Genomic DNA, 15,166 nt, shown 5'->3' with positions numbered 1-15,166 from the left:
GACCAAGTCCAGTTTGTGATGGAGTGTCCGGTTGCTGCAGGAGCCACTACCCACCCTTCTGTGGATGCAGGATCAGGTCGACGGGGGCCGAAGAAGAACAGCTGTGTAGTAGCGGAGCTGAAAATGAGTCCCTGAAGGGATGCAGTCGGTGTGCCACGTTGACTATTGGGATGCAGTGAGTCAGTGGTGCAGGAAGACCACCAACAGGCCTTGGCAAATGCAAAAGAAGACAAGTTGCAAGGCTGAAGAAGACTAACAAGGCCCAGAGGGCTGGACCCAAGGAGGGGAGTTTTGGGTGACCCTCAGCAGTCGGGAGAGTCACAAGAAGAGGAGGAAGTCCCTGCAGGAAACCTACTGGTAGCAGGCACAGCAGTCGCAATGAGGCCCACTCAGCACACCTTAAGAGGAGCCTCACGTTGCTGGAGCAGCAGAGAGGAGGCTGTGCTAGGCAGGAAAAAGTGCTGGGGGCCGGGACTACAAAGAGCCTGAAGATCCCTTGGAGGAGGAGCAAACAAGCCTTGGTGGCTTGCAAGAGTAGCGGTGCACACAGGTACCGTCCTGCAAGGAGAGGCAAGGGATTACCATCTCCCAAGTTGGACAGCTGGTAGAGAGGACCAAGGGGATCATTCCAGACCACCACCTGTGATGCAGGATCCACACAGTTCCGGATGAGAGTAGATCTACGCAGCCAGTCGTTGCAGTTGGTGCCTGCAGATGCAGGGGAGTGACAATTTCACTCCAAGGGAGATTCCTTCTTACTTCTTGTGCAGGCTAAAGATTCGCCGCCCTCGGGGGATGCACAGCCGGGAAAATATTGCAGTTGCTGGGAGGAGCCGGAGAAACAATGTTGCAGAGTGGAGTCGTCGCTGAAGTTACAGATCGTCAGTTCCTGGAGGGTCCAGTTGTAGTCCCAGTGGCCAAAAGATGAAGTAAACGATGCAGAGGAGTCCTGCTAGAATCTTGCACATCGAATCTGAGGGCCCACCAAAGAGGGAGACCCAAAATAGCCCAGGAAGGGGGACTGGTTACCTAGCAGGGTGACAACTTATCAGGAGGGGGCTGTGACGTCACCTACCTGACCTGGCCACTCAGATGCTCCCAGGGGACTCTGCCCACCTTGGATTCAAGATGGCAGAATCAAGTGGCCACGTGGAGGAGCCTGGGGCACCACCTATAGGGTAGTGATGTATAGGGGAGTGGTCACTCCCCTTTCCTTTGTCCAGTTTCGCCCCAGATCAGGGACCGGGGGTCCATGGACTAGTGCAAACCGGTTTATGCAAGGAGGGCACCAAATGTGGCCTTCAAAGCATACGGGTGGCTTGGAGAGGCTACCCATCCCAAGCCATGTAACACCTATTTCCAAGGGAGAGGATGTTACCTACCTCTCCCACAGGAAATCCTTTGTTCTGCCTTCCTCTGCCTGGGTTGGTCAAGCAGCAGGAGAGTAGAAACCTGTCTGAGGAGTGGCAGCAGTGCGGGCTGCCCGGAAGACTCCAGAAGACTAGCAGGAGCAATGCATGCTGGGGGTCCTCTAAGGAGCCCCCAGAGTGCATGGAATCATACAACCAATACTGGCAACAGTATTGGGATATTCTGACATGTTTGATACCAAACATGCCCAGGTTTGGAGTTACCATTATGTAGCTGGACACAGTACACAGGTAAAATGGCTTCCCCACACTTATGAAGTCCAGTGTAATGAAGCTGAAGTTGGTAGAGGCACCTCTGCTCATGCAGGGGTGCCCTCACACACAGGTACCTGCACCCTGTCCTCTGGGCTAGAAGGGCATACCATAGGGGTGGCTTTCAGTGACCTGGTGCAGTGATCTGTAGTGAAAAGGTGCATGCACCTTTTCATGCAGGCTGCAATGGGAGGCCTGCAGAAACATTTTGCATGGGCTCCCATGGGTGACAACACATGCTGCAGTCCATGGGGCACCCCCTGGTGCCCCAATGCCCTGTGTACTTAAGTACCATATACTGGGGAGGGGGGGGGGGAAGAGAGAGAGAGAGAGAGAGAGAGAGAGAGAGAGAGAGAGAGAGAGAGAGAGAGAGAGAGAGAGAGAACAAACGATTGCTGGGATCCTGGTTAGCAGGGTCCCAGTGAAAACAGTCAAAGCATACTTTCAGCAGGCACAAAGTGGGGGTAACCATGCCAACAAGAGTGTGCTTTCCTATAGAGGCCTGGACCTCCAAGCTCTCTAGGGTGGGGTGTTGTGTGAAGAAGCTAGGGTTGCCCAGAGCCCGGCGATGGAATGGCCAGTTGTCCTGTTTACAGGCACCTCTGGGTTTGGACCACACAGACCCACCACCTGTGTAGGAGGTGCTTCCTGGAGCCGGATGGCAGACGATCCCAGCAGCCAGTCGTCATTACCTTAAGTGCCTGCGGATGCAGGGGAGTGACTCCTTCACTCCAAGGGAGAGTAGTTCTTGCTTCTTTTGTGCAGCTGAAGTCATGCCGACTCCAAAGGATACACAGTGGTGTAAATGTTGCTATTGCTGGAAGGAGCCAGAGAAACAATGCTGCAAGGCGAGGTAGTCTCGGCAATTGCAGGCTTGTTTGGCTCCTGAAGAGTCCAGCAGGGGTTACGGTGGCCAGGAGCAGAAGAGGTTGTTGCAGAGGAGTCCTGGTGGAGTCTTGCACACTGAATCTGAAGACCCACCCACAAGGGAGTCACTAAGTAGTCCTACCAGGGGGATTGGTTACTCTGCAGGGTGCCCACCTATCAGAGGGGGTCACTGATGTCAGTCACCTGCCTGATCAACCAGATGTTCCTAGGGGCAGAATCAAGTGGCCACCTGGAGGAGCTCTGGGCACCAACCCCAGGGTGGTGATGGGCAGGGGAGTGATCACTCCCCTTTTCTTTGTGTGCTTTCGCACCAGATAGGCACCACAGGTGCTCTTCAAAGCAAACTAGTGGCGTGGTTGAGGCTACCCCTCTCCAGCCATGTAACACCTATTTCCAAGGGAGCTGGTATTGCCTCCCTCCCCCACAGGAAATCCTTTGTTCTGCCTTCCCCTGCTTGAGCTGATCAATCAGCAGGACAGCAGAAATCTGTCTGAGGGGCTGCAGCAGCGTGAGCTGCCCGCAAACCCTGGAAGACAAGTAGGAGCAATACTAAGGAGTCCCATAAGGAGCCCCCAACGTGCATGGAATCATGCCACTAATACTGGCATTAATATTGGGGTATGATTCTGATGTGTTTGATACCAAACATGCGTAAGTTCAGAGTAACCATTATGCAGCTGGACCACCTGTGGCCAGTACATGGATAAAACGGCTTCCTCGCACACTAAGTCCAGTGCATTGGAACTGGAGTTCATAGGGGCATCTCTGCTCATGCAGGGGTGCCCTCATGTACAGGCACCTGGCAACCTACCCTCTGGGCTAGGAGGGTCTACCATAGGGGTGACTTACAGTGACCAGCAGTGAAAGGGTGCATGCACCTTTTCACGCAGGCTGTAATGGCAGGCCTGCAGACATAGTTTGCATGGGCTGCCATGGGTGGCATAATACATGCTGCATCCCATGAGGGACCCCTGGTGTACGAATGCCCTGTGTACCTAAGTACCATATACTAGGGACTCACAGGGGTACACCAGTATGCCAATTGTGGGGTTAAAGGGTACCAAATCAACCAAATTTGGAGGAGAGAGCACAATCGCAGGGGTCCTGGTTAGCAGGATCCCAGTGAAGACAGTCTAAACTCACTGGTAAACAGGCAAAAAGTGGGGGGGTAACCATGCCAAAAAGAGTGACTTTCCTACAATAGTTCCTTCGGTCTCTGGGGAATTTGTTGTAGGCACATTATGGCACAATGTGCACACCTGTGAGAGAAAGGTGTAGAAACCTATTGCAGCTAAACACAGAGGGGTGTGACGGGTGGTCTCAGAGCCTTCCTGGACAGGGGTTCCTGTCAGACCAGTTTTACTGTGGTACTACTACTAATGAAGTGTTGTTGAGTTGTTTATGGATTGATATTTATAGCGTTCAACTTCTATTTCCCCAAGGGTACCACTCAATCAATTGGGGGAGCAGCCAGGAGAAAATCTCAAGAAGAACCCACAAGTCTGGAGAGGGAAAATTAGGCTGAATGTTGAATTTGTGCAGCTTGGCTGCTTATGTTGGAAGTGATTTTCCTAATGAAAGCTAATACATATAACCTGACTGGTGTGGGTCGTGTCGATACCTTCCTGTGACACTCAATATAATAATAATTTGGTACTCTTGTGCAGGTCTTAAAGAGAGGCATCGATTTATGACCGCCAATCCAATTATGTATAGTTCAGCACCCCATCCACCCACTATAATCAAAAACTCATGTGAAACAACCATTTTTTAACATCGACAGAACATTTGGCACCTAAACCGACTGGGATATTCCTCTTTAAGTTGCAGTAGCTAACTTTTGTTGATGGATTCTTGATTAAACTACGTATCTCTCCATCTAAGACTTGCCAGTGAGAGCACATGGAAAAACCAAGGAAGTTGCTTGGTTGCATTTTGCTCTATAAGTGCAGTAAGGGTTATTCCATGAGATTCCTTCAGTGAAGAGGCCTACATTTTGATTGCGAATAACATTGGTTTAACGGCAAATCTTTGGACAATGACCTTGTGCCCAGGATAAAAAAACACTGGAAACAAAGAAGTGCTCAACTTAAGCTCAAGTAGCCATTTAAAAAAAAAAATAATCCAATTACCACTAAGTTCATGAAGCTAACATGACCACAGGAAACTACCTCATAGGCCACTACTGTAACAGTTTTGGTTTCATTAACTTATAACACTGCTAGAAGAGATCGCCCTCCAACCAAGCTATGCCATTCATAATCATCCATCAATGTGCCTAAGGTACAGTCAAATTCAGTAAAGATTTGTAGGAGAACATGCTCCAAATAGTAGATCTAAAGGCCACTTATTTGTTTTACTCCCTTTAATGGTTAATCTTTACTCCTAGAGGACCCTTTGCCAAGAGATAAGTAGGACCAGGGCAGGGCCTTGGAAGCAGTGGTGCTGCTACCTAGAAGGCACTTGGTGCAGTGTCACCAGGAGCCCAGGGTTCTACGGAGTCCACTACAACCTGATTATGGATGTCTTTTATTATCCCTTCGAGAACCTGGGAGCCCATTGTCCTAGCTTGTATTAGGGCCCATGCCACCCTTGCAGGCCACTGCTTGGAAGGAGGGCCTTCCTATTTGCAAAGTGAAGGGTAGTATCCAACATGCCACATAATTGGGCAAGTGATGCCGATTTAGGTGGAAAGAGAAGCTTGCAAGAATCGGAGTTGCAAACTATGTAATGAAACAAAATGTGGCATTTTGGTAAGCCACTTTGGGGAGAGCATGTAGCCATTTACTGTACCGGTGTCTGCTTTCTCCAAAGCCCACTGCTGAAAGTCAAATAGGGGGAGATGACCCCTAATGACAGTCTCCACTTTGTGGATCAACACCTTCCACTTTCAGCAAAATCTGTCTAAAACCATCGATATATAATCTTTATGAGTCACAAGGGAAGGGGGCCCTTTCCCGTCCACTTTTTCTTAGGATATGCAAGGAATTGCAATGTAAAATTAGCAAGTTGCAAATTCAACCGTGATTCACAATTGGAGTTTTGTGCTTCTAAAGCCTGCATTTTAACACATAGCAGGCTTTGAAAATGTGAACATCTTTAGTAAATCTGTCCCTAGGTGCTTCATTCTTGAACTGTTTTTCCTGCTGGATGTGTTACATCTATGAATGGAACAACATACAAGGAAGTAAAACATTAGCACCACCAACAAAATGCATGTTCCTACTTTCTTTCATTTGATGTGAGAGGTGCAGAACAGCAGTGAAAACAAATACCAAGCTTTTATCTGCATCAAAAAATCTTGGGAATTACATTTGCGATATAGCACCCTCAAAAATACAGTTTGAGGGTTTTGGGAACCATAGAACATCCAGAGGTAGATTGCTCCTGAATTTAAAATCCACTTCTGCACAATTGTCAAACACAATTCGCAAGCATTAGGGCTAATCCTGGAGGCCTTGCTACAAAAAGCCTTATGTGCTACTTACCCATTCCCAGTGCACATACATACTCCTAACAGTAGTGTCTGTGTAGGTACATTTGTATGAATGGATGGATGGATGGCATTTGCGCAGTGTGAACCTAGCCTAAAAGCAGCCAAACACTGAACATGATCACAGGCAACATTCAAATTAACATATGCCTGATTTGGTTGTTTTGTCAAATATGGTCAAATATTCTACCTTGTACTAGGGCCATAATTTACTCCATAATTTACCACTTCATAAGGTACAAATATATTTTGAACTTACTTTGTAATCCATGCCTTCACCACAGTTTGTTACGACACAAAGCAGACCCAAGGCCTTTGCCAAATCTTTGGTTGTCTCAGTTTTGCCGGTTCCTGCAGGGCCGGCCGGAGCGCCACCCAGATACATAGACAGCGCCTGTAAGAAACAAATGGCACCAAATGGATTGTAAGAAACACCTGGAAATAAATCGAAAAAGTAATCTAGACTTATACATCACACAACAATGATCTAAACCATTCTTCACATCCTAAAGTTAAACACTATCCTTTTAATTTTCTGCACACCAAAACAGACTTCATTGTGTGCAGTTGTTAGTCCTGCACTAATTTAGTGGCAGTTCTAGGGCTCTGTCAAATACACAGTTGTATGGTAAAATAATGACAACAAAAATATCAACCTGACAAAATATTAACTATCTGAATATTGTGACGGTGAGTCAACAGAAGTAACATAGATTTACGATTCTTACCTCCACAATATATATATATATATATATATATATATTGGGTGTCGCCAGTAGGTACTCATAGTTAGAACCTAGTTTCCATAGGAAAAGCATTTTTTGTTTTTGTCAGTAACTTTGGCACGCTTGACAAATCTTAAAGAAAATTTCAAAACTAGTGTCCTGGTCAGTTCTGCTTCTGTCTGGAAAGTTTTGGGGTGATTCGTCAAGCGTGCCTCGAGGAAAAAGTTGGGGTCCCAAAACGCATTTCCTCCATGCAATTTCCCCTGGGAATTTTAGAAATGACTACAGCCCGTACAGCGAAACAGAGTTACACCAAACTTGTAAGAAAGATAGATCTTGGTCCAGAAAGATTTCTTTTTGTGATTAGATGTAAATCCATTCAATTGTTTTGGAGATATTAAAGGAAAAACAAATTTGTATATCTCGGGACACGGATCCTCTGCGGATTTGACTAATCTCATGCTGAGATCTGATTGGCTGCCAGTACTTCAACCAGGGAGTGCTGGCAGCCATCTTGGAACTCAGACTCATTAGAGTTCCAAGAAAAAAGGCAAAAACAACCATAAGGGGCCGGGATAGGAATACCTTGATCCCCTAGGCTTGTTGGTGGGGTCCCAGAGGGACCCTACAGTGGCCAAAATATGTCATTTTGCTGCACATTTGTGGAGAATCTGTGAATCTAGGCAAAACGTTTTTTAAAAAGAGGGCAGGTTCCCACACTTGTTCATAGTGCCGCCCCAGGTGGGCTAAGTCAGTGGAGGCAAATGTTAATATAAGTATATTTTTTGCTTTTCCCTCCTTCTCAATGCTTTCACCTTGCTTTTTCTGCTGTTTTTTAAATGCCTTCTCCTTGCTTTTCCCTCGTTCTCACTGCTTTCTCCTTACGGTTCCCTTGTTTTTTGAATGCCATCTCCTTGGGTTGTCCTCGTTCTCACTGCTTTCTCCTTGCTTTTCCCCTCATTTTTGTGTGCCTTCTCCTTGCTTTTTCCTTGTTCTCACTGCCTTTTTCCCGTTTTGTAAGTGCCTTCTCTTTGCTTTTCCCTCGTTCTCACTGCTTTCTATTTGCTTTTTTCCTAATTGCCAAGGCTTGTTGGTGGTCCTCCTAACTACCGACCCATCTGTGACCCGGTGACCGGCATGGGACATTTTCTGCATGACTTCAGGGACTTCTCTACAGCTCCTGGGCTCCACGACGCAGATCTTCACCCACAGAAGAGTGGGCAGTTGCTCCTTCCCCACCCGGCCCCTCCGGTTGGACTGAACTTTGTCCCTTTCTGTTGCAGGTCCTCTTCTTCCAGAATCCACCGTCCTCTCCCTTGGTTAGTCTTTGGGAAGACCAGGTAACTTTCAATGCTCTCCTGGTCACTGGGGGTCATCTATGTACTCACCTTCAGGGTTCCAAGTTCTCCCTTCTAACTATTCCACATCCTTGGGTGGGGGACTTCACTTTGCACTCCAGTATTTTAGTATATGGTTTGCACCCCCTATAAGGGCCTAACTATTATCTGCTAATATCTTGCCACAGCTTGTTGCTTTCTTATGCGAATTCCTACTACTTACCGTCTATATATAGTGTGTATTTACCTCCAGTTGGAGGCCTATCTATAAGTGATCTAGTTCATTGTTTCTGTAATAAAGTACCTTTATTTTTGGAACACTTTGTGGTCCCATTCAGGTGAAATAAGTTACTGTGTGACTACTGTGACTACTGTGGTATTGCAAGTGCTTTACACTCCTCCTAGATAAGTCTTGGCTACTCACCACAGCTACCAATAGAGAGCCCTTGCTTCCTAGACACCGTCTCACTAACTAATAGGGGTTGCCTGGGCCAGCTTCCTACACTCCTACCCCCCTTAGAGAGAATGGAACCTCCTCTCCTACCTCCATGCGAAGCAGACCGGAGACTTCGGATCGCAGGAGCCTTAGCTGGTGACAAGATTGTTTTGGAGGTGGAACTTTCGGAGGAGGGGTCTTGAATTGAAGTGAGTACCCATTCTCCCCAATAGTTAAGACCAAGGTATCACTGGTGATGGCGCGCCACTTGTTGAGATGGTTGATGATACTTCCCCTCCCACCGGAGTTACTAATGGCTTTGGATGAAGTGAGATCTCATTGTTTACTTGGTGTCTTTGGGGATACTGGGGGCTGTCAAGTGATTCCTAGTCCACAAGCTAGTCTGTGGGCCTGGTATTGAGCTTAGGTGGATTGATAATGCTGGTGACGAGGGATCCAGTGAGGGGTTTGAACCTGCTGATGGTAGACGCCTGTTGTACTGCCTGTCCCGCAACAGAATTCCTTCCTCTTTTCTAACCCTACTGCTTTTAGCACATCCAACTCCTTTTTCATTTTTGACATTTTGTCATCCATGTGGGATCCACATAACGAGTTGCTGTTAAATGGAAGATTCAAGGTGCACTGTTGCACCTCTGGTTTAAGGCCTGTAAGCCTTAACCATGATGTACATCTGGAGCAAGTACTCTGCGCATATCCATGTGCTGCTAGGTCAGGACCATCTGCCACCACAAGTATTATCTGGTTTGCGACCAGGCTTCCTTCTTGCAGGATTTCTTCAAAGCCTTGTTTATCTCCCATTGGGAGCTTAACCACAAATCTGGCAAGCGAGACCCAGAGAGATCTGTCACAGCAACTTAGTAGCTTTGTAGCACTAGAGACTCATGAAGGATTTTTTCCTGCCCAAGGATCCATCCGTTTGCTTTCTTTGTCTGGTGGGACTGATGCGGCAGTAGCATGCGTTTTCTTTGCTGCTGCGATATTGACAGAATCTGGTGGAGGATCGGCTCTTAAAAATACAGGGTCTTGTTCAGGAGTCTTATATTTCTTTAAGATTCTGGCTGGGGCCGTTCGAATGGAGGCTGGTGTTGGAAAAGTGTCTATTGCTGGCTGTAGAAGACCAGGGACCAGAGGAAGTAGTGGTCTTGAAGAGGTTCTATGATGCTGCGTCTCAAAGAGAGGAGGCCATCGTGGGAGCTGGACTGTCAATGTTCAACTTATCAGTTCCCCTTACTAGCACCTCATTTGAGGTGTTTAGATCATCTATCGGGATAGTCTCATGGGTGGAGTGTGAGTAAGAGTTGGGGAGCAATCTCTTTTTGATGATCCCTTAGATATTGACCATCTAGGCAATCTACATTCATGGTGGTGAGATCAATGTCTCTGAGCTGTCCAGGAAAGTGTAGAAGATCTTTGTCTGGATCTGCCTCCAGATCTACTTCTTGATCGTGTTCTGGGTCTAGGTCTGGGAGCGGCCTCTCTAGGCCTCCTGACTGGGGTCGCCAGAGAGCTGGATTCTAGCAAATGGGCCAGAGGAGTCCTGGGACGTGGAGTCATTTTCGGAGGTGGCACCCTCGGGGGAGACCTTGTAGAAGGTACAGTACGTGAGTACTATGAGTCAGGACTCCCTTGAACAGACCAGGTGTGTACACTGCTTAATCTCTGTCCTCATGGATAAGAGTGGGAGGAAGCTGCTGCCGTCCATCTGAAGCAGCATTTTGGGAAACGTAACCCGTCTCTGGCCTAGGATGGATCGTTGTGAAATGATGAGGTGCTGCTCGATGTCAAGCAGCACCTGGTTGCGGCTGTTGAAGAAGGCCGCCTCAACGTTAAACAGCATCTGGTTGCCGTTGATGGAGATCCTTGCCTCAACGTCGAACAGCGCCTAGCTTCCATCAACAGAGATCCTTGGCTCAATGTTGAACGATGCCTGGTTGTCAATGATGGAGATCCTAGCCGCAACATTGAACGGCACCTGGTTGCCGTCAAAGGAGACCATTGCCTCGACACGGAAGGGCACCTGGATGCCATCAATGGAGACTGCCCTCTCGACAGTGAACATTTGGGAGTGGTCGCCGTCATGTGCCGTTCAGTGGCAATGATGTGTTGTTGTCTGAGTGATAGGTACTTGACTCAACGTCAACTGACGAAGGGACGAAGGATTTTGACGGCTTGTGGTATTTTGTCATCATCAATGGCGATGTGGACTTCTGCGATGTCGGTCATGGTCGCTTCATTGTCAACAGCGATGGCGACGTCAACGGAGAACAAACAGGTATTTTCCTACCTCTAGAAGTGGATCCTGTCCCCTCTTCTGTTGCCTTTCAGGAGATCTGCCTGTAAGAGCTTTGTGGAGAGGGCCTTTTTTCTCCAGTTCCAGCTTTCTGTCTTTCCTGAAGGGCATGTAGACGGATCTGCTCTCTGTCCTTTTAGGTCCTTTTTGAGAGTTTTGGCAGTGGTAGCATGACTCAGGTTGATGAGTGACAGGGATAAACTAGATGCAGACTGTTTGGGGATCAGTCTGTGCTTTCTTCTTACCCTGGGCAGGACACTTCATGAAGAGGGAAGGCATTTTTGACAGGAAAAAATGTAAAGTCCAGTCAGTAAACAATTTTCTTTCACTTTATAAGTGAAAAGACGCTGAGTGAAGTAGAGAAAGCATGGTTTTATTAAATAATTTCTTGACTAAAAGTAAAAAAAGAGAGAGCTCAATGCTCTAGTGTCCTCACTGAAGGAGCAAGAAAAAAGAACTGACGTAACTGTCACCTTTGGTGGCAGTTCCTGGAGAGGTCCTGGAAGTCTTATAGCAGTCTATTGGCTAACAATGCCTGTGAATTTTCTTACAGTTTTCTCTTCAATAAACGCTGTGTTTGCACTCTTTGCTCTTTCTTTTCTGATTTACAGAAATACCTGAGTCAGGTGAGATGTTTAATAAAGAAAAACTCAATGCAAATTAGGATTTTTTTAGTCTTTAACATAGGCTACACAGATGTATGAAAATTCACACACACACGTTTCCAAAATTTCTAGGTAAACAAATGTTATGCTATACATATACATATGATACACATTTAATATGTGCTCCGGGGTACCCTCACATGGGCATGAATATTCAGTGCTTAGGGCTAGTGATGATGATCCCATGGAAGAGAACACCACTTCCTGCTACAGGATCCACTGAATTTCTTCAAGATTGTGGGAAGGAAGAGAAGAATAAAAGGGAGGGTATCGGTAGAAGGGTAAGGTATACCCCTTTTCCACTATCTGAAAGACCCAGTGATTTGAAGTAATGGCCTTCCAGGCCTGTAGATAAAGATTTTAATTTCTCCCACCATAGGACGTGCTCCTTCACAATCGATATACTGCTGCTCCCCTGGTTATGCTGGGGAAGAGGAAAAGGAAGAAATTAAGTAGTTGCTTTGCATGCCCTTTTCCTTGTCCACTGTACTGGCAGACAAAATGATTTTATTGCTAGGATGGAGTTGTTACTGTTGTTTAAAAAATCCCCTGGCAAAGGAACACATTTTTGGAAAGATATACAAAAAATTCAGAGGATTGGAGTCCTAAAGATCTTGTTGTGGCTCTGCCTTCTTTAAACCATTTCAAGTCAGCATCTGCTTTTTGGCCAAACAGATGTTCCCCATCAAAGGGCAGGGCAGGTTCTTCTGTAGAGAACTCCATAGATCTGAGCAAGGCATGACTTTGCAGGATGACAGATTCACCAGGGCTCTTACCACAGTCAGCAGTGTCTAAATAGGCTTTTATAATATGTTTCAAAGCATCCTAACTACTGGTAAGTTGGATGCAATCAAGGCTGCTACATCTCAGAGGCCAATCATATAACAGCTACGAAAGACTTGAAGCATTAATGAATTAGAGGGTCAGACTTTCTGTTGAAAAGGATTTCTTAACCACAGACTACAGTTTTTTTGATTCTGTATCTGGACAGTGTGTAGGAACGCACTCAGCTTGAGGTGGAGCAGAACCTGGAGATGGATCTATTTCTATGTCTGTGGAAGTATCTAGGCCACTTGCCTCCCAAACAGCTAGAATGTCAGAAGAACGGTTGTCAGCATCATCTCCCTGCGGATCACCTAAATCTACGTCTACCTGAAAAGACTGCTCTGCCCTCTGCCTTTGTTCTGCTCCTTCTTCTGCCTTTCTTCTAGTGAGCAAACGGCTTCCTTTATTGATCTGGGCCTCTTTAAACCTAGAAAGGTGTCTGAAGTGTCTTCTGGCGTTGCCGGCGGCACCAAGTCTGAATGCTCTTGATGTGGAAAGTTGACTGGCACTTTTTGTGGGAATGAAGTCTGTGTCGAGGTGAGTCTCAGCACCATTCCATGAACAGCAGTAGTCAGTGATGTCCCAAAAGGAACCCTGAACTGGGGAGACGCTGGGAAAAACCCATTTGGCAACAATGGTGGGGTGGTACAAGACTAAAAGGCCTGCTCACATGAATGAATGAATGATGGCATTTGTAAAGCGCTCAGCTACTGCAAGAGTGTCCCAGCACCAAGACATAAAACTATTTGAGAGGAACTAAACCACCTTATCCCTTAAACAAGTACATTTTCTTTTGTTTATGCTTAAGCTTTTTATCCGGAATGCATCTAAGGGGCAGTGGGAGTTAATTCCAATTTTGGCTGCCAATACGGAGCAGGCCGAGCTACCCCATTTCTTTTGCTTAATAAAGGGAATGGATGGCAAACAGGCTGACTGTGAACGTAAGGATCTATTAGGACAGTATAGAGTCATCCTATCCAGAAGGTATTTGGGGTCTGTCTTATAAAATGCTGAATGTGCAACAATCAGTGCATTAAAAATGACTCTTTCCTTTACTGTGAGCCAGGTTAAAGGTTAAACAAGAGGTGGACAGCCATGCTTTATACCCTTTGAAAGATTGGATAAGGTAATCTGGGATTCCTAGGTACAAGATGTTAACGTAGTCGAGCTTAGATAGGATTAATGCTTGCACCACAGCTTTCTGGGCATCCCATGGCAAGAGTTTGAGGAATTTCCTCAACATCCTTAGAATTCAGCATGCAGTTTTGACCACAACTGAAATCTGGAGTTCAAGGGAAAGATGTGTGTCAGCAAGAACCACTAGGTTTCTTGCCACTTCGGTCAGGAGAGGAGGTACATGCAACTGGTTAGCCAGGCCCCAGACCAACTGGACTGGGGGTTATTGCCAAACAGCAAGACCTCAGTTTTTTCAGGGTTGTATTGTAATGAATTGGGGTTCAACTATGCCATCACAACTGTCATAAAAGTACCAAATAGACTTAGGCTCCTGACTCATTATAGGATAGCAGAAGTTGTGTATCATTTGCATAGGAGACCACCTGGATACTAAAATCATCTATAAGGTAAGCCAGCAGAATCATATATATATATACATATATATCTATATCTATATCTATATCTATATCTATAGATATAGATATTTAAAAGTGTGGGGCTCTGGGCAGAGCTCTGAGGCACTCCATACTTAAGAGTTTTATCTTCCGCAAAGTAAGGTTTGAGCTAAACTGCCTGTTCCCTGTCCTTTAAGAAGGAACCCAGCAAGGTCAGATCCTTCCCCATCATTCCAATATGAGAGAGCCGGTGTAACAGTATCTCATGTGAGATCGTGTCAAATTCCGCTAAGAGGTCCAATATAATTAGTGCAGCATTATGACCAGCGTCCAATGTGGATTAGATGAAGTCTGTGATTTCTACAAGTGCCTACTTTGTGCTGCGGAAGGCCCTAAAACCTGATTGTGATGGGTGTAGAAGGTCACAGGTGTAGGAAGCTGGCCTGGTGTGTGGTGAGCACATATATTGTTATCAGATTATACCAGGTCCACGTATACCCTATTAGTGAAGTGTAGGCAGTGTCTAGGAAGCCAGAGCTCTCTAGGGGTAGCTGTGGATGAGCAGCCAATACTTATCTAGGAGACATGCAAAGCTTATGCAATACCACTATAGTCACACAGCACTATCAAACATGAAAGAACCACAGTGTTACAAAAATAAAGGTACTTTATTATAGTAACACAACACTAGAATATTTATAGGCAGTTCCCTCCAACTGGAAGTAAGTACACACTAATTTTATACACATTAGCTGTTGGAAATTAGCATAGAAACAAGTATTAGAAAATAGTGTGGGCCCCAGGGGAGGGCCAAACCATATACTAGGAAAGTAGAATACAAAATACAGACCCCCAATCAAGGATGTGGAGTCGTTAGAGGGGAGATGGAGAAACCAGGAACCCCAAGCAGTGAGTACCAGAGTGACTCCCAGTGACCAGGAGAAAAGAAGTAAGTACCTGGCTTTCCCTAAAACTAACAGGGGGACTTATCAAAAGGATTGTGCAAGACCCAGACCAGACTGGAAGAAGCCAAAGGTGGATTCTGGCAGAAGAGGACCTTCAAGGGAAGAAGACAAGATCCAGTTTGTGATGGTGTGTCCTGTTGTGGCAGGAGCAACTACCCACCCCCCCCCATCTGTGGATGTAGGACCAGGATGATGGAGGAAGAAGAAGACCAGTTGTGCAGCGCAGGAGATGAAGAGGAGTCCCTGAAGTGATGCAGATGATGTTGCA

The 15,166-nt window shown here is 46.3% G+C and overlaps 1 protein-coding gene across 1 annotated transcript in view; it reads right to left on the bottom strand.

Moving 5' to 3' along the window:
- Nucleotides 1–15,166, bottom strand: part of DNAH10 (dynein axonemal heavy chain 10) — a 1,282,131-nt gene that overhangs the window by 633,781 nt on the left and 633,184 nt on the right. The window contains exon 33 of the mRNA XM_069215014.1: nt 6,323–6,457. Within this exon, the coding sequence (XP_069071115.1) occupies nt 6,323–6,457 (135 nt within the window). The remainder of the gene's footprint in view (nt 1–6,322; nt 6,458–15,166) is intronic.

The sequence above is a fragment of the Pleurodeles waltl genome, chromosome 11 (assembly GCF_031143425.1).
Source record: "Pleurodeles waltl isolate 20211129_DDA chromosome 11, aPleWal1.hap1.20221129, whole genome shotgun sequence".
NCBI lineage: Eukaryota > Metazoa > Chordata > Amphibia > Caudata > Salamandridae > Pleurodeles > Pleurodeles waltl.
Note: the sequence above shows the minus strand (reverse complement) of the source record. Positions and strands in the feature narration are given on the sequence as shown.